The sequence below is a fragment of the Podarcis liolepis genome (genome assembly GCF_965112155.1).
Source record: "Podarcis liolepis genome assembly, chromosome: 2".
Classification (NCBI taxonomy): Eukaryota; Metazoa; Chordata; class Lepidosauria; order Squamata; family Lacertidae; genus Podarcis; species Podarcis liolepis.
The window spans coordinates 18,775,763-18,802,013 of NC_139555.1; the positions used below are offsets into that span (position 1 = coordinate 18,775,763).

The window sequence follows — 26,251 nt, forward strand, 5'->3', positions numbered from 1 at the left end:
CACTCACATGGAAGAGGGAATAACCTTGCTTTCTCCTGCTCCTGCGGGTAGGACTGGAACCAATGGCTTTAAGTTACAAGAAAGGAGATTCTGACTAAACATACAGGAAAAACCTTCTGACAGTAAGAGCTGTTGGGCAGTGGAACGGTCTACCTCAGGAGGTTGCAGACTCTTCTTCCTTGGAGGTTTTTAAGCAGAGGTTGGGTGGCCATCTGTCATGGATGCTTTAGCTGAGATTCCTGTATCTCAGGGGGTTGGACTATAGATGACCCTTAGGGTCCTTTCCAGTGCTACAGTTCTTTGATTCTATTATTCTAGAGCATAGCTGGCCAATGCCTTCATTCTGAAAGGCCACTCTCTTATTATTAGTATTTTATTTATTAGTTTTATATACCACCTTTCATCAAAAGATCTCAGGGCAGTTCACAGAATTAAATACAGGGTAATAACAAGTAAGAGAGCCAGTGTGGTGTAGTGGTTAAGAGCGGTAGACTCATAATCTGGTGAACCGGGTTCGCGTCTCCGCTCCTCCACATGCAGCTGCTGGGTGAGCTTGGGACACTCACACTTCTCTGAAGTCTCTCAGCCCCACTCACCTCACAGAGTGCTTTGTAGGGACGCGAGTGGCGCTGTGGGTTAAACCACAGAGCCTAGGACTTGCCAATCAGAAGGTCAGCAGTTCGAATCCCCGTGACGGAGTGAGCTCCTGTTGCTCGGTCCCAGCTCCTGCCAACCTAGCAGTTCAAAAGCACGTCAAAGTGCAAGTAGATAAATAGGTACTGCTCCGGCGGGAAGGTAAATGGCGTTTCCGTGCGCTGCTCTGGTTCGCCAGAAACGGCTTAGTCATGCTGACCACATGACCCGGAAGCTGTACGCCGGGTCTCTCGGCCAATAAAGCGATATGAGCGCTGCAACCCCAGAGTTGGTCATGAGTGGACCTAATGGTCAGGGGTCCCTTTACCTTTAATAACAAGTAAATAATCAAAACTGTTATCTTGGAAGCAGTGGTAGAGATTGTCTTGCCCTCCCTCCTGGGTGTTCTGACTCTGCAATAAAACTGGCAAAAACTCAGTAAGCACTTCAGAGATTTGGCTCAAATATGCTCTAGTAGTATGAGGTCAGCAGTCTGGGACAACAAAGGAGCAAATCTGTTTTCTAAAAGGTCCTCATTGGTCCCCTTAAGAGACAGACCAGTAGAAGTTCTTTATTTCTGATACTTCAAATGAGATAGAAATATAGAGAGAAATGCTGCTTTTCCTTAAAAGTAAAACTCTTGAGCAGTTTTGGGTTAAAACGTAGTAGGGTTAAATAGATAGCTGTTTTGGAGAGGGGCGGCTACAAAATCTGCCAGTATACGATTTTTTGGGGGGGAGTGTTCTGTACATTCTTCGAATCTCAACCAAATCGCACAGTCAGAAATAATGGCAAAAAAGGTGTTAAGAGTGGCTAAGATAAGGAAATGTTTTAAAGAGACATTGCCAAGGAACTCTGTGAGATCCTACAAGATCACTTACCTATAAACCAATGGAGAGAAAGAAAGCTGCATCCAGTTTATTGAGAAAGAAGAGGCAACACAGAGGATATTCTTGTATAAAATGAGCCTTCACACCATACTGAACTCTGTGAATGAAGTCTATAGGGAAATGCCTGTTCAACTCAAATCGTTGGCTGGCAGCTGCTTATGGAGTTCATTGTAGCAACAAGTGACACTCATGATGACATTCGGATTTCCTTTATTCAAAGAGCCTTGGAATTCTTACTGCTTAACTAACGCTTCTCTCTTTTGCATTGACAGGAAGAGTTGGCCGAGTCCGAACATAGGAGAAAACAGCTGGCCGAAGAGCTGCAAACTGCCAAACAAGTAAGTGAAACCGTCTGCCAAGTCAGAGTTGTTGTGGAATTTTCCTTTTTCTTCCCAGGAGGGCACCAGCGATGTGACAGTGGCAACCGTGATTTAGCACTTTTCCTCCTTGCGGTTCTCAGTTCAGTGTTTCCCTAGCTGCTGCATAGAGCTGTGGTTCCTGTAATTTCGTATTTCCTCTCAATGACTTGGCAGGGCCAGTTCATTGACCAGAGCAGGACTTGCCAGTTTCAGTGTGTCAGCAGTCCTCGACGTTTCCACTTCCAGCTTTAACCACAATCTGCCTGACGGGACCATATTTTGATTTCAGTGTGCAAGTTTTTCACCATGCATCAACATCTTTCCACTTGCTTTTCTTTGGGATATCGAAATGCAGGGGAGGGGAAGGTCCCTATACTTTTCAATAGCAGCATGAGACCCTCCCATTCATCCTGCTGTGAGAGGTCTAAGCTTTGTCTTCCTTTTCTGAATCTGGAAACCCTGTTCCCCCACACCCACCATCCATGTCTTCTTAACTCTGAGCTGTCGTGCTGCTTACCTCCTACTATGCTATGGTATCTCTACTGCCGGGACACGGGTGGCGCTGTGGGTTAAACCACAGAGCCTAGGGCTTGCTGATCAGAAGGTTGGCGGTTCAAATCCCCACGACGGGGTGAGCCCCCATTGCTCGGTCCCTGCTCCTGCCAACTTAGCAGTTCGAAAGCACGTCAAAGTGCAAGTAGATAAATAGGTACCACTCTGGCGGGAAGGTAAACAGCATTTCCGTGCGCTGCTCTGGTTCGCTAGAAGTGGCTTAGTCATGCTGGCCACATGACCCGGAAGCTGTACGCCGGCTCCCTCGGCCAATAAAGCAAGATGAGCGCCACAAGCCCAGAGTCGGCCACAACTGGACCTAATGGTCAGGGGTCCCTTTAACTTTACCTTTATCTATACTCCCATGCTACACCAGTAATGCTCTGTTGGTTTATTCTCTTTATGAGATCTTCAAAAAATATTATTATTTTTAAAATTGCCCTTGAAACAAGATCCTGAAAAATCCTCAGTTGCAAATTCACATGTTGCTGCTGCTCCTGATTATATCTATATAATTTTTAATTAATTTTTCTGTTTTACAATTTAATGTACTCCTTTATACATCCTTAAGATATCAGTGACTTCCCTTCTTCTCTTTCCGTGGTTCATTTTACATACCATAAATCCCTGCATATTTTACAAAAACTTATCCATTCAATATTCCATTATTACAACCATCAAAAGTTATTTACATTGTTGACGTTATCTTAATGCTGCCAGTGTTTTCAGCTGTGCACAGTTATTTCCCATATATGCAATAAACATTTTCCAATCTTCTTTAAACATATGTGCTTCTTGTTCTCTTATTCTGTGTTAAGTCTGCAAGCTGTGCATATTCCATCAGCTTAAGTTGCCATTCCTGTTTGGTTGGGACCTCGCTCATTTTCCATTTTGGGGCTAACGAAACATGGGCCGCAGTAGGGGCATACATAAATAACATTTTTTGACACCTGGGAATATCCTTCTGAATTATCCCCAACAGAAAGGACTTGGGTTTTTTTGGAAAGGTACTTTAAAACATTTTTTTTTATTCATTATGGATCATTTCCCAATACTCTTTTACCCTTTTACAAGACCAATTCTGTTCATGAGATCTTAAAAAAAACTCCAACTTTAGGTTTTTCCTTGAAACAAGATCCTGAAAAATCCTCAGTTCCGAATTCGCATGTTGCTGTTGCTCCTGATTTTTAATAAATACCACAAGTGGGGCTTGCTTGTGATATTTTTGGGTCAAGCTTGTAGGTTCTTGCTGAGAATTCCTGGAGCGTTGTGCAGTCATGCCAGGTGTAAACAGGAATGTTTCTGAAACTCAGGCAGGCCTTCCCCCCCTTTTTTTCACCAGGCAAGTGGCCGGGGAGCAAGGTTGAAGCCAAAGGGCGTAACAAAAGCATGGCTAGATGTGCCAGCATCTGGCTGATTCATGTTTCTGCCCACGCATGTTTTCAAAGGGTGAGCCCAATGGCACGCTTTCCGCCAATGCAGTTTTCAGCATTGCAATATGCCGTGCGTAAGGGACTTGCCAGCTGCTTTTCAAGGCTGATTAGATCATGGGTGACCAACACTTCTGCACTATAGCTCCCTGTATCCCTGGCCACTGGCCATGCAAACTGGGGCTGATGGGAGCCGGAGGCTAACAACAGGAGATGTTGGCTAAAAAAATCCCAAACCCTTCTATTTATTAAAGAAGAAGAAGAGTTTGGATTTGATATCCCGCTTTATCACTACCCAAAGGAGTCTCAAAGCGGCTAACATTTTCCTTTCCCTTCCTCCCCCACAACAAACACTCTGTGAGCTGAGTGGGGCTGAGAGACTTCAAAGAAGTGTGACTAGCCCAAGGTCACCCAGCAGCTGCATGTGGAGGAGCGGAGACGCGAACCCGGTTCCCCAGATTACGAGTATACCGCTCTTAACCACACTGGCTCTCAGTAGAGATTCGTTTTTAATTGCATCTTCAGAAACAGTTTTGCTTCATTCCCCCCACCCCATAAAGTTGGTGTTGTTGTTTTTTAATATTTGGGGGTTTCCCCCCTACAGGAAGCCAAGGCATCAGTGGAGGAGGCGAGAGGCCTGCGTAGCAGAATCCATCTTGCAGAAGCTGCGCAAAAGCAAGCTAGCGGCATGGAATTGGACTACGAGGAAGTAATCCACCTGCTGGAGGTCGAAATTGCTGATCTGAGGGCTCAACTCAGCGATCGTTGTGGTCAAAATAAAGTAAGCACCTCGGGAGCAGCTCGGAGAGTTGCCATGGTTTTTCCTCGCTGTTGTCATGTATCCCGTCTTTCATTTTTCTTCCTTTTGTTCTCCTAAAGTAGGTCACTGTTTGTCTTGTATTATTCAATAGATTGTGTTGTGGAGGCAGCAGAGGGAGGGCGAAACGAAAGCTATGAACTCGCTTTTCTTCGGAGAACGCTTTTTAGTCGGGGGAAACTTGAGCCACAACCTTGCTTGGGTGGTCGCTGGCCAATGTGACGCAGCTCAAGGTTAATTATTGTGGAGCCCACAACTTGCTGGGATTTCACATTTGTTTCCCTATTAACTAATATGTTGCATAAAAGCGTTATAGTTTAAGAGTTAAGTTATTCTATCAGTGTTTAATGGTTTTAGCCGTTTTTATCTGTAAGCCCCCTTAGGGGGAAAGGTGGGGTATAAGTAAATACAGAATAATAAATATAGAACAATATTTCAGTTTAAGAGCGTGTTCCAAGACATGGAAAACCAAGGCTGCAATCCCATAGCCACTTAATGGAGTGAGCCTGAACAGTGGTGTAGCGTGGGTTGTCACGGCCGTGCAGAAGGGATGGGGGGAGGGAAACAGACAGATTACGCATGCGTGTTAAATTGCCTAAATTGTCCGTGTCACCCAGGAGATCCTGGCTGCAGAAATAAGAAAAGAATAGTCATTTCGTTGTTTGGAGAGGTCACTTTTTGGTTTTCATGGAGAAACTGTTTTCAACAGAGCCCAGCAAGGGAAGCGCAAGTTAATACAAGGCAGCACCACTGAGCCTGAATGAACTCTGTAAGACATATACAAGAATTGTGCTCTAAAGTTTCTAGGCACCATCAACTACTGTATGGAACCAGCGTTCTTTTCCGCCTTTTCATTTAGGTTAGTGTAGGTGCAGGTTCATAATAATAGATTTGCTATATCCAGTGGTCTTTCCATATCCTGAAAGACCCGCACATAGCTGGAAGACACATAACTATCAATTCCCATTTATATAACTCTGAAAGATACGGATACCTTGTATGTCCTGTATTTTGAACCCAGTAGCCTTTAGCTGCCAGCTTTCAAAGCGTGAGCAGGTACCACAAATATGCCCGCTTTCCCTTGCAGTAAATCCTTCTGAATAAAGAACCAAGGTCACGGGCCCTCTGCTATGGCCAGAGCAGACTCCGCTAGGAAATGCCACAATTGAGATGATGCAGAAGTTCTGGCGTGTTCTCCCATGTAAATGCCCACTAGATGATGAATCTGTGGCTCTCCTGATGTTCCTGGACCGATGCCCTGACCAGGGTTGCTTGAGCTAATGGGAGTTCAGCAATATCTGGAAGGACACATGTCCTCATGTTGTTGTTGTTGTTTAGTCGTGTTGGCCAAACTCATGCTGGTAGCTTTGAGAACACTGTCCAACCATCTCATCCTCTGCCATCCCCTTCTCCTTGTGCCCTCCATCTTTCCCAACATCAGGGTCTTTCCAGGGAGTCTTCTCTTCTCATGAGGTGGCCAAAGTATTGGAGTCTCAGCTTCAGAATCTGTCCTTCCAGTGAGCACTCAGGGCTGATTTCCTTCAGAATGGAGAGGTTTGATCTTCTTGCAGTCCATGGGACTCTCAAGAGTCTCCTCCAGCACCATAATTCAAAAGCATCAATTCTTTGGCGACCAGCCTTCTTTATGGTCCAGCTCTCACTTCCATACATCACTACTGGGAAAACCATAGCTTTAACTATACGGACCTTTGTTGGCAAGGTGATGTCCCTACTTTTTAAGATGCTGTCTAGGTTTGTCATTGCTTTTCTCCCAAGAAGCAGGCGTCTTTTAATTTCGTGACTGCTGTCACCATCTGCAGTAATCATGGAACCCAAGAAAGTAAAATCTCTCACTGCCTCCATTTCTTCCCCTTCTATTTGCCAGGAGGTGATGGGACCAGTGGCCATGATCTTCGTTTTTTTGATGTTAAGCTTCAGATCATATTTTGCGCTCTCCTCTTTCACCCTCATTAAAAGGTTCTTTAATTCCTATCATTAAGGGTGCCTTATTAACTCCCCCCTCCCCAGAAATCTGCGGGAGCTGTCCACTTCTAAATCAATGCCAGTGGCTTGGAACAGCATCTAGGGACAGGTTATATCTCTACTCTCAGCCGAGGCCCTATCTTTAGAAGTTAGTGAATGTCATGGACCAGTACGAGGAAAAGCAAACTCTGTCCATTACAGTGGCGAGGCAGTTCATTTATTTGTAATTCTGAGGAGCCCTGTTTAAATGAACAAAAACAACATTATTATTTATATGCTGCCCATTTGACTGGGTTGACCCAGCCACTCTAGGCAGCTCCCAAGAAAATATTTAAAACATAATAAAACAACCATTAAAAACTTCCCTGAATAGGACTGCCTTCAGATGTCTTCTAAAAGTTGTGTAGTTCTTTATCTCCTTGACATCTGATGGGAAGGTGTTCCACAGGGTGGGTGCCACTACTGAGAAGGCCCCCTGCCTGGTTCCCTGTAGAAGGCCCTTGGAGCTGGAGCTCAGTGTCCAGGCTGAACAATGAAAGTGGAGACTCTCCTTCAGGTATACTGAGCTGAGGCCATTTAGGGCTTTAAAGATCAACAGCAACACTTTGTATTGTGCTCAGAAACATACTGGGAGCCAGTGTAGGGCTTTCAGGACCTGTGTTACATGGTCCCAGTGGCCACTCCCAGTCACCAGTCTAGCTGCCGCATTCTGGATTAGTTGTAGTTTCTGGGTGACCTTCAAAGGTAGCCCCACGTAGAGCACATTGCAGTAGTCCAAGCAGGTGATAACTAGAGCATGCACCACTCTGGCGAGACAGTCTGCAGGCAGATAGGGTCCCAGCTTGCGTACCAGATGGAGCTGGTAGACAGCTGCCCTGGACACAGAATTGACCTACATCTCCATGGACAGCTGTGAGTCCAAATTGACTCCCAGGTTGCATACCTGGTCCTTCAGGGTTTTTTAGGACCAGTGTTATATGGTCCCAGTGGCTGCTACTAGTCACCAGCCTAGCTCCCGCATTCTGGATGAGTTGGAAGTTTCCAAGTCACCTTCAAAGGTGGGGCTGAAGGGTGGGAAGAGAGGGAAAGGGCTCCTAGATGCTGTGTTCACACAAACTAGCGCTGCCATATGTGCCCAAGAATCGTCTTACTTTCTCCTGAGGTTTCACAGGGGGTATCTGATTTGTGAACTAGCCTGTCTTGCTGTATAGCGTATGCACCTCTGACACACTGGGTGCAGAAGGCAAGATGGAGGCGATCAATATTAATTCGGAAATATTCACTCCACATCTGCAAAGAGTCTCTGTGGCTAAAATAGCGCAGGTTTGGGGAGAATGAATCACCTTTAATCACCCCCTGCATTGTGCTGACTTTCTCTGAGGTCACAGTAATTTCCCTGTGTGTGGCTTCATTGATAAAAGATTTGACATAATGCGTGGAATAAAGGTAAAATTTATTTGTAAAAAATATATATCTTTCTGCTTCTGTTCAGAGGAGCAGAAAACTGCACCTCCATTATTACATCCATCAAACCATGATTTCCTACATCCCTTTGTTGTGTGCCCTGTGGCTTTTTATTTTTTTTAAGAGAAAGAAGTGGAAATTATATAAAGTGGAAATGCATCTGCTGTATTGTCATGTAATACATAATTTCAGCGAGAAACGACACACGTTACTGCTGCATGCCACCAAAAGCAGTATCGTGATATCCATTTCTTCACATCCTTAATGTGCCATTATCTGCCTTTTCCTTTTCCCCACCAGCTGCAGCCAAAGGTGTGGAAATTTATAACGTTTGCAATATGGACTACATCAGGGTGACTAACTGGTTCATAGGTCATTGCACTCCAACTCCCATAATCCCTGGCTATTGACCATGCTGGCCGGGGTTGATGGGAGTTGTAGTTCTGCGATGCCTGCTAGGCTGTGTTTCCCATTCATCCCCCCCGCCCCCTGGAGGATAAACAATGTTTAAAAAGATTATTTTTAAATAAACGTGTATTTGGTTTAATGGGAAGAGAAATACACTTTTTCCTATGTTCACTTACCGTGTTACAGACCTGAACTTGGTTAATTTTTAAGAGACCTATATCTCAGAGGCAGTTTCCTTCGGTTCCTCATGTTTTGCAAGGCAAATAAAAAGTATATAGTGGTACCTTGGTTCACGAACTTAATCCATTCCAGAAGTCCGTTCTTAAACCAAAGTGTTATTAAACCAAGACGCTCTTTCCCATAGAAGCGGGGAAGATGTTCTGCTTCCAAGGCAAAACACCTACTTCCGGGTTTGCAGTGTTCTTAATCCAAGTTGTTCATAAACTAGGTAAAGGTAAAGGGACCCCTGACTGTTAGGTCCAGTCGCGGAGGACTCTGGGGTTGCGGTGCTCATCTTGCTTTACTGGCTGAGGGAGCCGGCGTACAGCTTCCAGCTCATGTGGCCAGCATGACTAAGCCGCTTCTGGCGAACCAGAGCAGCGCACGGAAACGCCGTTTACCTTCCCGCCAGAGTGGTACCTATCTACTTGCACTTTGACGTGCTTTCGAACTGCTAGGTGGGCAGGAGCAGGGACCGAGCAATGGGAGCTCACCCCGTCGCAGGGATTTGAACCGCCGCCCTTCTGATCGGCAGGCCCTGGGTTCTGTGGTTTAGACCACAGCGCCACCTGCATCCTGTTCATAAACTAAGCTGTTCTTAAATCAAGGTACCACTGTAACGGACATTATGATTTGGGGTGGGAAAGCAAAGCCTTCTTTTCCCTGTGGTCCCCAGGGACAATGAGCAAGTTTAGGCGCATACCCATGACAATAGCATCCCCGGTTACATTCCACTTTCCTCTTTCTGCATCTTATAAACGCAATGAACTGCATCCAGGGGCCAGCCATGGACATTTTGCTGCTTGAAGGATTAGGTGGGACCGCCACCAGTACAATAGTAAGGGGAAAGCAGCCACTATTGCACCCAACAGCAGCAGGCTAGCTTAAGGTGCACGCACACAGCTGTGTCCTCCCAGCACCTCTCCAACAACACCTCTCCTTCTCCCAGCATCCTCCACCTGAGGCAAGCAGCTCAGTCTGCCTCATGGTAGGGCTGGCATGCCTGTCAATGAGTAGCTCTACACATTCTGTAAAGGATTCCCCCAATTCTTTTGTGGGCAAACCACAGGCAGGGATCTCCAAACTCAGCCCTCCAGATGCTTTGGGACTACAACTCCCATCATCCCTAACTAACAGGACCAGCGGTCAGGATGATGGGAATTGTAGTCCCAAAGCAGCTGGAGTGCCAAGTTAGGGGATGCCTGACAAGAGAGTATGACCTCTGGCATCCTATGCAGACCCCTTTTCCTCTCCCTTCCGCCTGTCTTAGGCATTTTGTTAGTTGTGAGATAATAATTGGGTCTCATTAAGGGCACGTGATTTACTCTCTTTTTTCCCACTTCAGATTTTTATTTATTTATTTATTGTGTATAATTTTCATTAGATTTTCTGTTTTACAATTCAAAATATTGATTTAAACAACCTTAAAATACCCATGGCTTCCCTTCTTCTCTTTCCATGGTCCATTTTTCAAATCATAAATCCCTGCGTATTTTACATAAACTAAACCATTCGGTATTCCATTATTTCATCCACCAAAACTTGTTCCCACTGTTGAATTTAGCTTAATGCTGCCAGGGTTTTCATGTGTACACAATTCCCCCCCCCCCCCAATATAACCAATATGCATTTTCCAATCTTCTTTAAACATATGTTCTTCTTGTTCTCTTATTCTATATGCTAGGTCCGCAACCCAAACCATTCAGCATTCCTTTATTACATTGTGATTTACTCTTTTGATGTTCTCTTCCAGTGGCCTGAAAGACTTCAAGCCCCTTTGTCCCCTCACAAACCTAAAAACCCTTTGTACTGTACCTGCGATTTGGACCAGATCTTGATACAAGGAGTCCCCCATCTACTCATTCTTGTGGAGTAGACTTTGCCAAACTGGTTCTCTCCAGATGTTTAGAACTATAACATGCTTCGAACTATGCTAGCTGGGAATTATAGTCCAAAACACCTCTTGGGCCCTTCCTCGACACCTCGCTTCCTGTGTGTCTGGTTTGGTGGCCTACCTGAATTTCTTGTTCCTCAGGACAGCATCCAAGATTTAAGGAAGAGGATTACAGTGCTCGATTGCCAGCTGAGAAAATCCGAAACTGCCAAGAAGATGTTTGAGGTGGCAACTGAAAAGCTGCTGCAGTTTGTTGAGGTAAAGGCGCTTTTGGCAACTTCCTTCTCCTGAAAGGAGCAAGGCGTGCTGATTTATATTCATTTTTTGTTGGGTGTGTGGGGGGTTGTTTTTTTTTCATACCTCAGATCTGACAGTTGGAGCCAAACACAATAAAAGTCAAGAACGAATTCATCATCTGTGGTTTGCAAAGTCCAGATTTAAAACAAACTGCTGCGGCAGGGCCTCTTTAGAAGCAGTAAATCTGTAGCCAGAAATTTTGTGGTGAGCAAAGGAGTGCTTTATTGAAGGACAGCCAGAACATAAACATAGGTAGTGTGGTGTGTTTAAAAGTTACTTAATTACATTAAAGATTTCAAAGCAAAATCTACTAGTAGATCTCTGGGTCACTTTCAGTGGCTCCATCTCCCAGCTATTTAACAAAAGGAACCAAATGACTTTTCCCCAGCCGAATTTGGCTGTTGAAACAAATAAATACAATGAGTGGACTCTTGTGTGAGATGACGCTCAGTCCAGCTCTGATACTGAAAGCCAGCTGAAGGATGTGCACCGAGGAGCAAAATTATTGAATTATATGCCTTTTGCACCTGACTCTGACATGAAGCCCTTTGGTTTCTAGCAATAAAGAAAAGAAAAGTACCGTATTTTTCGCTCTATAGGACGCACTTTTCCCCCTCCAAAAGTTAAGGGGAAATGTGTGTGCGTCCTATGGAGCGAATGCAGGCTCCTTGGCTTCAGCGATAGCAATGCAAAGCCTCCGAAGCACAGAGGGAGTGCTCACTCCATGCTCCGGAGGCTACGCGTTGCTTTCGCTGAAGCCTGGAGAGTGAGAGGGGTCAGTGCGCACCGACCCCTCTCGCTCTCCAGGCTTCAGGGATAGCCGCCTGAAGCCTTTGGAGCGCAGCGGGAACTCGCGCTGCGCTCTGAAGGCTTTGGGTTCCTTTTGCTGAAGCCGGGAGAGCAAGACTCTCCTGGCTTCAGCAGAGAGGGAGAGCTGTTCAGCGCCCCTTCAGCGAAGTGGGAGGAGAAATGGAAGGGGCTCCGTTGCTCCTGCCACTTCGCTGAAGGGGCGCTGAGCAGAGAGGGAGAATTTTTTTTCTTGTTCTCCCCCTCTAAAACAAGGTGCGTCCTATAGAGCGAAAAATACGGTAGATCCAACAAGCCAGAAATCTGCTCGCCACTGGTTTAGATTCCAGCCACAAGTATAATGTGATGTGGGCAGAGAATGTCAGCTAGAAGCTGAATGCCGCCTAGCTTGTGTTGATGCAGCAACAACTCTTCTAGGCCCTTGTAGGATCAGGCAACCCATCTTCAAGAAAGCAACTTGAAAATCCAGCAACCATTAGGATGAAAAACAACTTTGCTACCAATTCGGGTCAGATGTGAATTTCAGCCAATAGGGCAAAGGTCATCTTAAGTGCAAGGTACACAAGTCTCAATGTTTCACGTTTAGCAACCTATTAAGCAGAGAAAAAGATGATGCTGTAGCAAACTTTCTGAAACCGTATTTCTTGACTATCTGCCAACAGGTTTTGCCGGAAGTGCTGCTGGATACCTCTACTTCATTGACCAATTTAAGGTGAGAAAACCTAAGATTGGTATGTGCCATTGCAGCTTGTTTAGTGAAATTATCCTAAGTACGTCATAAATATTTATAAATAAATATAAATACATACTGAAACACTTCCTGAATCTTACAATTACTATTTCTGCTAGTCACCTCTTGTAGCGCTTTCAGTTTGCAGGACTTTTATCATCTTTATTGTGTTAATACTAAGAATGTCCTGTGTGGCAGGACAATTAGTCGTGCTTTTTTTTTAAAACCCAGAGTAAAATGAGGCTGGGAAACAGTGACTTGCCAACAGCCGCACAACTGAGGCTGTAGTAGAGGGGGTGCTTGACCCCGGTTCTCAGTTTTGAGTCCAGCTAACACAGGCGTCCCCAACCTTCGGGCCTCCAGATGTTTTAGACTACAATTCCCATCATCCCTGACCACTGGTCCTGTTAGCTAGGGATCATGGGAGTTGTAGTCCCAAAACATCTGGAGGGCCGCAGGTTGGGGTGCCTGAGCTAACACCTGTTCCTTTTCAGGAACATTGGAATTACAAATAAAGCCACCAGTTTGGGGTTTAAAAAACCCATTAATGACTACTCACCACGTATTAATAGAAACCTAAGAGATGGAGGAATGCTTGCAGGCAATCTAGTCCAGTTCTTTGTTCCATTCCAGGCAGTGCTCCAGCCAGTGGACAAATGGAATGGGGAGCTGCTAAGCATAGATGACAGGAACCCCAAGTCAGTAGCCCCAGTTTTGTAGCCAGTAAGTCAAGCCTAGACCAGTATAAAGTAAGCAGCACATAAGCGGCACACAAAATGCTACCAAACCATTCTACGTTCTAAATCTTATATTAATGATCCAAAAGTTGAGAGAGCTATGTACAAGATCTACTACAGAAGCCACAAACAGAAAACTCATTCAAATTGTGTCCAAAAGGAAGATTCAGTCTTTAAAGTTCCTTTAGCCAGGCTCCTGTAGATATCAACAAAGGTACCGTATTTTTCGCTCTATAACACGCACCCGACCATAACACGCACGTAGTTTTTAGAGGAGGAAAATCCGTAGGCATGCCACCCATAGGCATTCCCTCCATAACACACACAGACATTTCCCCTTACTTTCTAGGAGGAAAAAAGTGAGTGTTATGGTGCAAAAAATACGGTAAGTTTGATTAAACGAAGTGTTGGCAATGTTGTGCTCAAGGGTTAGATATCAACGAGGATAAGTTTAATCAAACGAAGTGTCGGTGATGTTACGCACAAGAGTTAGACAGGGTGCTGGCGTTTGTCACCTGTTTCACCCATGAAGAGTCTCGGGCTTCTTCAGTAAAATCTCTCTCACGGTTTTGATATATTTATAAACATTCAACTTCATATGCTAAGTTCTTTCTTGACGTAAGCATTTATTCATTTACTAGATCTTGTACATAGCTCTCTCAATTTTTGGATTATTAATATAAGATTTAGAACGTAGAATGGTTTGGTAGTGTTTTGTGTGCCGCTTATGTGCTGTTTAGTTTATACTGGTCTACTGCGAGAATTGGCAGCATAGGTTCATTTCTTCAGTAAGTCAAGCCTAGCAGAATTGGGACCATGTCAAAGGAAGGTGAGGCAAAGCATAAGTCCATGCCCAAAAGATCAGCAGGGCAGGTAGCACCCTGGAGAGCTCCCAATGTTGCTTTGGCTAGTTGCTTGACTGCCACTCAAAAAACCAATCAAACCAGCCTGAGGCTTAAGCAGGACAGCAGCTTCCTCTTAGCAGCTAGGCCCACTCTTGTTGAGTGGATCCTCTACTCTTAAAGGAGCCCTGCCACTTTTAGGAGCGGTGGTATAGTGGCAGCCCGGTTTTGCTATGAGCTCTGAGCTGGAGTCCGAAGGAAGGCAATATGGCCTCTTCAGGCTGGAGGGGCGCTGGCATCATGGGTTCTTCCCATGTTGAGACTTCAAGGAAATGAGGAATGTCCAAAGATGGTTGTGAGGGCAAGTCTTCCAGGGAAGTTGAAGGACATCCTGCACCACTAGGGTCTCTCACAACTTCCCAACTCATGTGCGTCTTTGTAAAGTCAGATTGCAGGATGCCCCCACCTCTCCTCCTTTCCAACGCTTTAAATTGATGCAAGCCGCTTTTGGGGCAGACATCTGAATCGCGGAATAACATAAATGAATAAATTTGCAATGAATGGACCTGTGACCCTTGGGATGCAAAGCATGTTCATGCCACCGGGCTGTGGCCCTTTTTCTCCCCCTCTCCCACCCCCAAAAAACACACACCAACCAGAAGGTTCTAAATAGCCAGGGTTCATTGGATTTAGCTGCCCTCCCTGTTTGTGTTCAGGAGATACCCAAAAGAATGGCCGCCAAATACCGAATGGCCATAGAAACTCATTACAACTCCAGATGCCAGTTGGAAGGGATTCAGCCAAGAGTGAGTGCTTCTAGGGGCCCATTCAAAAGGACCAGAATGTATTTGTGTAGTCCGATGGAAGGAATCAATGTCTCTTTGCTTTCTTTATTATTGCTATTGTTATTATATCCCAATGATCTGCCTGGGTTCCATCACATTCTGTGTGGCTTCCATCACATATAGAAACATAATGAAATGTCAAACATGAAAAACTTCCCAATACAGGGCTGCCTTTAGATATCTTCTAAAAGTTGTGTCGTTCTTTATCTCCTTGACGACTGATGGGAGGGCGTTCCACAGGGAGGGCACCACTACCGAGAAGGCCCTATGCCTGTAACTTCACTTCTCGCAGTGAGGGAACCGCCAGAAGGCCCTTGGAGGTGGACCTCAGTGTCTGGGCTAAACCACTGGGGTGGAGACTCTGCTTCAGGTATTCTGGGCCAACACTTTGAATTGTGCTCAGAAGCGTACTGGGAGCATACTTCCATATACCGTATTTTTCGCTCTATAAGACGCACCAGACCACAAGACACACCTAGTTTTTGGAGGAGAAAAACAAGAAAAAAATTATTCTGAATCTCAGAAGCCAGAACAGCAAGAGGGATCGCTGTGCAGTGAAAGCAGCAATCCCTCTTGCTGTTCTGGCGTCTGGGATAGCTGCGCAGCCTGCATTCGCTCCATAAGACGCACACACATTTCCCCTTACTTTTTAGGAGGGAAAAAGTGAGTCTTATAGAGGAAAAAATACGGTAATTGCTGCCATTCACTGACACATGGAAAATAGTAAAGCGCTGTGCTTGATGACAGTGATGCAGTAATGTAAAGCCTGCCCTTCAGTACTCATACTGGGTGGTTTCGCCTTCACACACACACACACACACACACACACACACACACACACCATTAGCACTTTCCTAGTTAAAAATAAAAAGCTATGTTGAAGGCTCAGAACAGTGCGTTCTTCTAGCTCACTCTCTTGACTTCTGGTGCAGCATAGTTATAGCTGAAAATGATCATGCATTCAATGCCATGTGCAAGAATGCTGCAGTGTTGCAACTGTAACATGGCCATTTTGTGTGTGTCTCCTTCAGTGACAGCAAAGCCACATTCTCCTCTAAAACACTCATCGCACGCCTGGGACGGAATGGACGCACTCTGCCAGCATCTCTTGCAGCAGAAGCTAAGGAACTTACTAAATCTGTCCGTGCCATTCTAGAAGCAGAGTGTGAGTCTTAAATGTTTTCCCCCCATTTCTCTCTCGCTCTCTCTCTCTCTCTCAAGAAAAATGTTTGGCTAATTGTGGGTTGTGCCATGCATCCAGTGTGCGGTTTGTCAAAAGGAAAAGAAAATAGCAATCAGTGAGATGTTCAAAGGGTGAAAATAAATATAGCAATTCAGGTAATTCTAGTATTTGTGCTTCGAAATTAAGAATTCGGTTATTGAAATAGAAAACTGCTGATATGGAATGCAAACACCCCTGTTCCGTAATTGTGCCTATTCTAGGGAGCAGTATTGTTCAACGCGTGCAAAGCAAGTGAAAGGCAAAAGGTTGAGAAGAGCAACTTGTGATGAAAATGTTGAGATTATATAGTGCTTTCTGAACTGGTCAGATGATGGTGGCTTCAGAATTAGCAGTGACTAAAGCTGCATGGGACATCTCTGCAGCTGTCCTTGTCCTTGAAGTGTGGATGGTATGGTTATAAGACTATTGTCAAACTTCCTGAGCAGTCATCTTCTGTTTCCATGAAGCAGAGGTGTGATCTTGAGCGAACGTGAGGCAAAGGAAAAATGTTTCTGAGATACTCAGTGCAGTCTGAAATTGGTCACCTGGAGTGAGCCTGAATTGGCCCCAGATGACCAGGTGTCCTTTTCTTTGCAGCTCACCTCCAGCATTGGTCTTTTAACACCAAAGTATATCCTTTATACATGCCCAGTCCAATAGCAAACGAATTTTCGGTGCCTATTTGTGAACGTTGACTTGTGGGCTGCTGTGGCTTCCTGAGTCTTTTCTCCCATGAATAAATCACCAGTCGGCGCATTGTTATCTGCCAAAGTTTTATTTTAGTGGGCTTATTTTCCTGTTCTGACACACCTTGAAGGGACAGTCAGTGAATGAAAACAACGAAGAGACTTAAGGCTGTGTGATATTTACAAAGCAATCAAACCAACAATGCATGCTTGATTGCTAGATAGGCACATGACAGGAGCTGAAGCTCACAGAGTTTTCCTGGAAGTTTGGCTAGAGAGGACTCCGAGAGCCACACCCACTGTCTGTAGCCATTCATCATCTCACCTGGCTGAGCACTTCCTCTTTGCTCTTTCACCTCATTCCAGCAATGTAGAACAATTCAGAACCCCATTTCAAACCAGACTAAAGTGTGTCTTTGTAACTGGATTGCCATTTTAAGCTTGCCTGAACAAAACTGCTGTTATCTTTTACTCATCAGCGAGCATTCTGAGTGGGTAAATGTCACTTTTAGCTTTTACAAGGTTGTTTTTGTGAATATTTTTTTAAGGGGGAGGAAAGGGGGAAAACACCAGGAGAATCCAGTCTGCCTTAAAGCATCCTGGATTACTTAAACTCAAAGGCTAAAACTAGCCTATCTAAGCTTCCCTTTAAAGCTGCAAAGGGATGGCACTCTACTGGACTCACAAACATGAGGAAGGAAGGATAATATCTAATAAATATATCCTCTCCTAGCAACTATAAACATCCATAAAATGGCACCTTAGGCTGCCAGATTAACTGTGCTGTAAGCTTTCGTAGGTAAAGGTAAAGGGACCCCTGACCATTAGGTCCAGTCGTGGCCGACTCTGGGGTTGCGGCGCTCATCTCACTTTATTGGCCGAGGGAGCCAGCATACAGCTTCCGGGTATGTGGCCAGCACAACTAAGCCACTTCTGGCGAACCAATGCAGCACACGGAAACGCCGTTTACCTTCCCGCCGGAGCGGTACCTATTTATCTACTTGCACTTTGACATGCTTTTGAACTGCTAGGTTGGCAGGAGCTGGGACCAAGCAACGGGAGCTCACCCCATTGCGGCGATTTGAACCGCCGGCCTTCTGATCGGCAAGTCCTAGGCTCTGTGGTTTAACCCACAGCGCCACCCACATCCCTAGCTTTCGTAGTCTAGTGTCCATTTTGCCAGAATCTTCTGTCTACCCTCTCTTGTATGGACTAAGACATTTGAAAAGTTGATGGTTGTATATAAAGTCACTATAGCCACCTCCCCCCCCCCCATGCAACAAAATGCAGTGTCTTCCCTTGGGTGTGGGAAGCAGCTTATTTGCAGGCTTCTCATTGCTAGGTGCGTGAGCTTCGGTTTAAGCTACGTTGCCATAGCTTCCGTAGCTTTGTTTAACAAGCTAGACCAAATTAAGAGGTAAGGGAGAGAATGGGAATGTCTAACGGATAAGTAGTGCTCTTACCACAAGAGGCAGTAAGAATAGCAGGAGCCACGGCAGGATTCTGGAAGTGGTTATCATTGCTTATAACTCTGTAATGTTCAGACACTGTTGTTTCCAAACAGGGGCAGGCAACCTTTCATGAGCCCCACAATGCCGTCAGGGTTGGGCTTGGATTGATGGGGTCAGATGGAGGAAAATAGGAAGAAATGAGGGCAGGGGGCTGGAGGGTAGGAATCAGGGTTAGAGGAAAGGTGGTCTCCCCTCTCCAGTGTGAGAGCCAGCGTGGTGTAGTGGTTAAGAGCAGTGGACTCGTAATCTGGTGAACCGGGTTCACGTCTCCGCTCCTCCACATGCAGCTGCTGGGTGACCTTGGGCTAGTCACACTTCTCTGAAGTCTCTCAGGCTCACGCACCTCACAGAGTGTTTATCGTGGGGGAGGAAGGGAAAGGAGATGGTTAGCCGCTTTGAGACTCCTTAGGGTAGTGATAAAGCGGGATATCAAATCCAAACTATTCTTCTTCTCCACCCTGACTTCCCTGCTTTGGAGAGGGAAGCAGAGATACCAGCTCTCGCCTCCAATCCTTCTGCAGATCAGATAACGGCTCCTGACCGCAATACCTCAAGGACCGCCTCTTTCCATATGAACCTACCTGGACCCTGAGATCATTTTCTGAGGCCCTCCTTCGTGTGTCTCCTCCTTGAGTGGTCCGGACGGTGGCAACACAAGAATGGGGCCTTCTATGCAGTGGGTCCCCATTTGTGGAATGCTCTCCCCAAGGAAGTTCGCCTGGCACCTTCATTATACACCTTTATACACCTGGTTCCTTTTTAACCAGGCCTTTGGTTTACCTGATCGACATCCTAGACCCTTTTAAAATGTGGCTCTTTTGGGGGGGGGGGCGTTACAGTGGACGCTTGGGTTGTGACTGTGATCCATGCGGGATGCACATTCACAACCTGTAGCGTTCGCAACCCGCAGCGGCGCATCTGCACACGCACGGGTTGTGATTCGGCACTTCTGCACATGCTCAAAGCGCAATTTAGCGTTTCTGCGCATACGTGACAGCCAAAACCTGGAAGTAACCCGTTCTGGTACTTCCAGGTTTCGGCGGTCTGTAACCCAAAAAAACCGCAACCTGAAGCATCTGTAACCCAAGGTATGACTGTATTGGGTTATTGTTTTGATTTTGATTTTATATATTGTGATCTTTTCTGTGAACTGCCCTGAGACCTCCAGGTGTAGGGTGGTATATAAATTCAATCAATCAAGCAAGCAAACAATCACCTCAGTGAGAACTGGGAGAGGGTCTTGATCAGTTGAGAGGGGATACTGAACATCTGGCAGCAGTGACTGAACTAGAGGGCATGGTCATGCCACGCAGAACCAGGCATCTCATTTGCAGATGAGGACAGCCCCACCCCGATAGAGCTCACACTTGTAAGTCCAACATTCCCCCAAGGGAAGAGAGTCTAAAAGGTGAGTCACCCCATGTCGTCGTTAAAAGTTTGGCAGGGGCGTGGAGAAACTTGTTGGGACAGTCTGGTTACTTCTGCCCAGTTCTGAACTACTGGCCCTGCTCCTGAATTTCTGAATCGTGACTCCTGAGTGTGTCTGTTACCAAGCCTGTGCCATTACTTTCCTTAACAAAGGTCTCTTTCTTATGCGAAGGCAAGAGGCTCTGTCTGTGTGTTTTGGGTGGGAACCAGGACACAACCTGGTTGTGGCCTGTCCAGATATGTTTGGACTTCAGCTCCCAACGTTGGCTGTACTGATGGGAGCTGGGAATCTTAACAACATCTTGACGGCCACAGGTTGCCAACCCTTGTTCTAAAGAGGGGGGGGGGGAGTGAAACATGACGAATTAATATTTCTCTGAAAAACAAAGCAACGCCGCACACAATTTTAATGAAGTGTACACTTAGCAATAAACATTTTACTTAGCAGGTGCCTAAAATAAAATATCCTTTGCTGTCCAACTCTTCTGCTAGCTGATGCCATATTTGTGCTGGCAGTTAGGAAGGCAACTGGCATAGATTGCAATGGCTTAAAAATAATATTTTTTTAAAGCCTGCTTCAGGGGGAAAAAACTTCCACCCTCCCAAAATCTGAGTTTTTCAACCAAAACATGGAAACTGGGGAACACTGGCAAATGTTGGTTGAAGGTATTTTGATGTAATGAAATCTATTATTGTTACCTTTAATGCCTCTTTAACATGTTTCTCCTACAATTTAGCTATCACAGATGTTGTTCTGAGAAGTGTGGCCCATTCTTGGTTCTAGCTATTCACGAGTCGCTCAGCGTTTGAGGCAGCTGTAGTGGCAGCATTTCTGGAGAGAGAAGTGTATAATTTGCCTTTTCAATTAGCTCCTCCCCCCCCAACCAATCTTTGCTAAAGTCATAATAGTAATTATCTGTTCGCTTTAAGTTGGGAGAGAATAGTTAATTGCACTCATATTCTAGAGTCAACTGAGAGAAATAATAGTTGACCTCGATTATGCAAGCAGGATGAGTTTCCCAACTCGCCGAAGGACATATGCTATAGCAAAAGGTTTACAGGAGACTGATAATTCTGCCAAAAAAGGTAAATTCTATATAATACAATCCCTTTAAAAACTCGGTTAAAGCAAGATGCAGGCCAACTGGTACTTCCATAAGAAAAAATAACTGAATATTTCTTAATACAGTGGTACCTTGGTTCTCAAACACCTTGGAAGTCAAACAACTTGGAACCCAAACACAGCAAACCCGGAAGTAAGTGTTCCGATTTGTGAACCTTTTTCGGAAGTCGAACGTGCTTTGTTTTGAGTGTTACACTTCCGATTTGAGTACCACACTTCTGTTTTGAGTGTTACACTGAGGTCTGTCTGTTCTTGCTAATTATTTTGCATTTTTGTGGCTCTTTTTGTTGTTTTTGTGACTGTGTGGAACACAGTTCAGCTACTGATTGATTGATTGATTGATTGATTGATTGTGTGACTGCAGTACATTATTTATTGCTTTCATTTTATGGATCAGTGGTCTCGTTAGATAGTAAAATTCATGTTAAATTGCTGTTTTAGGGTTTGTTTTTAAAAGTCTGGAACGGATTAATCCATTTTGCATTGCTTTCTATGGGGAAGCATGCCTTGGTTTTGGAACGCTTTGGTTTTGGAACGGACTTCCGGAATAGATTACGTTTGAGAACCAAGGTACCACTGTATTGTAGTCACTTTAGGCCAGATTCTTATGTCCCTTTTCAACATGGCAAAGTCGTGATTGCTAGGTGACTGTTACTTAGTCCTGGTGTGATGTCCCAAGATCTAGACACCAGTTTTCATGGTTCTACCACCACAGATAATTTTTAATGAGTCCAGAAGCTCCCAGAAAGAGCCCAAGTCTGTTGAATCTGCTTTGAAGAACACCTTGATTCTCTCTAAAGTGGTTCACTTCACTTTGGGATTAATCCGAACCAAATACGCACCACCGCAGTAAAATGCACTCAAGTTAAATCTGGAATGTGATACCTGCAGAAACCTCTGTAGCTGTGGTGGTGGAAAAGGAGATGGACTCTACAACGTTCTGAGTCCTTGCAGATTTAGCTGTGCATGCAGATTCAATGCACTCCAAAGCCTCAATAGCTAATATGATGGATCATAAGGGAAAATACACTCCCTCAAGACTGCGTAAAGCTTCAGTTATCATAGATTCTGGAAGAATATGATGTTTACGCAATATTCAGTGCACCTTTTGTTTTCGTTGTGACCTTGCTGAAATTTTCAACGTCACTAGCAGCTGGGTGGAAGAAAGCTGCAAATGCTTTTACAATACAACGGCAAGGCCAGGAAATTTGCTTTGAAACATCCGCTGGCAAAATTGTTAAAAGGATAGGAAGTGAATAGCATGGCTGCTAACTTTCAATGCCAGAGTGGCTAACAGGGGAAATAATATACCTTCTTCCCTGGGTAAAATCCAACCCTCACTCATTACGATCCATACTCAGAATATTACATCATGAAATTAAGACAGCCATGATTCAACAGATGTATTTTCATATGAGACTGATGGGAAGATAGAGTGGTACCTCTGGTTGTGGACTTAATCCGTTTTGGGGTGTTGTTTGCACCCTGAAAAGTCCGCAACTAGAGCACCTCTTCTGCGCATGTGCGTGGTGTGATCGAGCGCTTCTGTGCATGCATGAAGCGCGCAGATTGCTTCTGCGCATGCCGATCCCAGAAGTAAACACTTCTGGGTTTACCGTGTTAGTAAGCTGAAAGTCCGTAATGAGAGCGTAACGCAACTAGAGGTACCACTGTACCAGTATTGGCCCCCTACACTCATAAGTAGCATCCCTGCATATAAAAAGGAGAGGATAATTTGCCCAGCCTACTCTGAAATCCTGATCCCTGAAAGGCAATTCTGCACTGAAACCATGTCATAAGGCTTTGAGGTGAGCTCTTGGTGCTCTTCCTGAAGGAGCATCTCCACCCGCATCGTTCTGTTGGAAATTCAAGCCTTATCAGGAGAAACTGGCCACTCTCCAGGCACCCGGCTTGATCTCCTTGTTGACCTCCCTGTCTGCGTTCCCCGGCAGGATACAGGCTAGGTCGCGATCGGCGATCCTCCTCAGCGTGAGAAGGACACACCACTCTTCCCTGCTCCCTGTTCCCCCAGGGAGGGGAAAGAGATAGACAGAAATGTATTTACATGCCTTTATTTCTGTCTTTGCAGCGTTACAGAGAAACACGTCTGCTCTCTTCAAACTCCAACAGCAGAGAGACAAACTCCGCCTCCTGTACTTCCTGTACAGGTCAAATTACACTCTGAGCTAAATCCGGTGCTCAGCATTGTGAATAGATTGTCCCTTTGTTCCCACGGTACAGTCCCAACATTCCCATCATATTTTGCTTTCCAGCCAGCTGCAGCTCGCTGCCGCATTGCTCCTTTTCCGTAACACGTTCTGCCCAGACACTGAGGTCCAGCGCCGAGGGCCTTCTGGCGGTTCCCTCATTGCGAGAAGCAAAGCTACAGGGAACCAGGCAGAGGGCCTTCTCGGTAGTGGCACCCGCCCTGTGGAACACCCTTCCACCAGATGTCAAAGCGATAAACAACTACCTGACATTCAGAAGACATCTTAAGGCAGCCCTGTTCAGGGAAGTTTTTAATGTGTGATATTTTAGTGTATTTTTGGTTTCTGTGGAAGCTGCCCAGAGTGGCTGGGGAAACCCAGCCAGATGGGCGGGGTTCAAATAAATTATTATTATTATTATTATTATTATTATTATTATTATTATTATTATTATTCCATGGCTCCAAATCTGCAGATCTATCCTAAGGCACCAAGCGCTCTTCTAGATTTGTGGATTTGGCTCTTCCCTCTATATAGCTTGCTCCCCGTGTAAGTTGTGACAGAAGAGAAAACTAAAGGTGTGTTCACACAATCACAGTTTTCATGCAAGTTGTTTCCTTGCAGTCTCTTCCCAGTGGTCATATGCCCCATAATTTATTTAAAATAATAATCCTGCACTGCCATGACTAGGCAACCAAACGGAACTCATTGATAAAACCAGGCTCCGTGTGAATTTTCATTGTGGGGTGTCAGAAGAAATACACCTTAAATTGGAAAATAACAATGTATAAATTCACCCTAGACACTTTCTCATTAGGATGGCCATCTGAACAGCTTGCTAAACACGTTCTGTGTTCAGAACGGATTGTCAGGCGCTGACTCGATTCGATTTCTAGGCAGGAAGCAAAATATAATGGGAGTTATAATACCTTTCAGTAACAGCGCTTTCTGGACATATTCCTGTAATTCTCTTATCCTTCAGAATTACTATAATTTAATCTTAGGTTTAGGTTCAGTGTAGATTATCATGAGATATAAAAACAAGTACAGTGGTGCCCCGCAAGACGAATGCCTCGCAAGACGGAATACTCGCTAGACGAAAGAGTTTTCCGTTTTGGAGGTGCTTCGCAAAACGAATCTCCTATGGGCTTGCTTCGCAAGACGACAATGTCTTGCGAGTTCCTGCGGGTTTTTTCCCCTCCCCCCCTTTTTCTAAGCCGCTAAGCCGCTTATCGGCTGATCCGATAAGCTGATAAGCCGCTAAAAGCCACTAATAGTGCTAATAGCGCTAATCCGCTAATCCGTCAATGGGCTTGCTTTGCAAGACGAAAAAACCGCTAGACAAAGAGAATCACAGAACGGATTCTTTTCGTCTTGCGAGGCACCACTGTATGTGAACTTTGAAGGTGCTGAATACACCAGCTAGCTCATTTGGTTAGAGCATGGTGCTGATATTGCCAGGGTTGCATGTTCGATCACCTTAAAGGACATCTGCATATTCCTTCAATGTGTGGGGTTAGACTAGATGATCCTCAGGGTCCCTTCCAACTCTGTGATTCTATGTGACTGCCTCCCTGAGGGCTAGAGCAGCCCCTGCTGTCCTAAAGGCAGTAGTCAAACCTCTGTTGAAGAAGGCAAATGCATGGTTCCTTTAGTGTGAAAAAATTACTGCCCTGTCTGTGTTTTGGGGCAGGACGGTGGAGCGAGTGGTTGCTGGACAACTCCAGGCAGTGTTGGGTGATGTGCAAATTTTTCAATAGACAATGGATGGGAAGAACACTGCCCTACCAGATTCCCTAGACCTCTCAGTAACATTCAGTATTTTTATTTATTGAATTTCTATACAGTGGTACTTCGGGTTAAGACCTTAATTCATTCTGGAGCTCTGTTCTAAACCTGAAACTGTTCTTAACCTGAGGTACCACTTTAGCTAATGGGGCCTTCTGCCGCCGTGCGATTTCTGTTCTCATCCTGAAGCAAAGTTCTTAACCCAAGGTACTATTTCTGGGTTAGCGGAGTCTGTAACCTGAAGCGTATGTAACCTGAAGTGTCTGTAACCCGAGGTACCACTGTACCATCCTACACCCAGAGGTCTCAGGGTGGTTCACAGAAAAGATCACAATACATAAAATCAAAATAAATACAATAACCCAATAGCTAAAGGTAAAGGGACCCCTGACCGTTAGGTCCAGTCGCGGACGACTCTGGGGTTGTGGCACTCATCTTGCTTTATTGGTCGAGGGAGCCGGTGTACAGCTTCTGGGTCATGTGGTCAGCATGACTAAGCCGCTTCTGGCAAACCTGAGCAGCACACAGAAACGCTGTTTACCTTCCCGCCAGAGCGGTACCTTTTTATCTACTTGAACTTTGACATGCTTTTGAACTGCTAGGTTGGCAGGAGCTGGGACCGAGCAATGGGAGCTCACCCGTTGCGGGGATTCGAACCACCGACCTTCTGACCGGCAGGCCCTAGGCTCTGTGGTTTAGACCACAGCGTCACCCACGTCCCAGAATAACCCAATAAAACCCCCCAAAAAGAGATACATTTTTAAAGTGTATAGGACGTTGATCAGGTCAACCAAAGGCCTGGTTAAAAAGGAACGTTTTTGCCTGGTGCCTAAAGGTGTATAATGAAGGTGCCAGGCAAACTTCGCTGGGGAGAGCATTCCACAGATAGGAGCCACTGCAGAGAAGGCCCGTTCTCATGTTGCCACCCTCTGGGCCTCTCAAGGAGGAGGCACACAAAGGAGGGCCTCAGAAGATGATCTCAGGGTCTGGGTAGATTCATATGGAAAGAGGCGGTTCTTGAGGTATTGCAGTCCTGAGCCGTTTCATGCTTTAGAGGTCAAAACCGGCACTTTGAATTGGGCCCAGAAACTAATTGGTAGCCATTGCAGTTGGACCAGGATCGGTGTAATATGCTCAAACCACCTTGCTCCGATGACCTGGCTGCTCAGTTCTGCACTGGCATCAATGGTGGATCAGCTATCTGTGTTAGCTTTAGGAGACATGTTGCTATGGTTTCTCCACTTCAGACAGGGGAATGTTTCAAAAGGTGGTGCTAGGGGGCTTCTGTTCCATCTCATTGCCAGGGTAGAAGAATCTGGTGTGCATCCACTCAGCTGTGTTAGATCTCGTGATGTCTAATCCGCGAACATGACCTTTCT

At 45.4% G+C, this 26,251-nt stretch overlaps 1 protein-coding gene across 1 annotated transcript in view; it reads left to right on the top strand.

Annotated features, from left to right (window-relative positions):
• Positions 1-26,251, top strand: part of STXBP4 (syntaxin binding protein 4) — a 136,778-nt gene that overhangs the window by 48,294 nt on the left and 62,233 nt on the right. Inside the window, exons 12-16 of the mRNA XM_083490006.1 lie at positions 1,796-1,861; positions 4,469-4,645; positions 10,791-10,907; positions 12,416-12,465; positions 15,939-16,072. Coding sequence (XP_083346132.1) covers positions 1,796-1,861; positions 4,469-4,645; positions 10,791-10,907; positions 12,416-12,465; positions 15,939-16,072 — 544 coding nt within the window. The remainder of the gene's footprint in view (positions 1-1,795; positions 1,862-4,468; positions 4,646-10,790; positions 10,908-12,415; positions 12,466-15,938; positions 16,073-26,251) is intronic.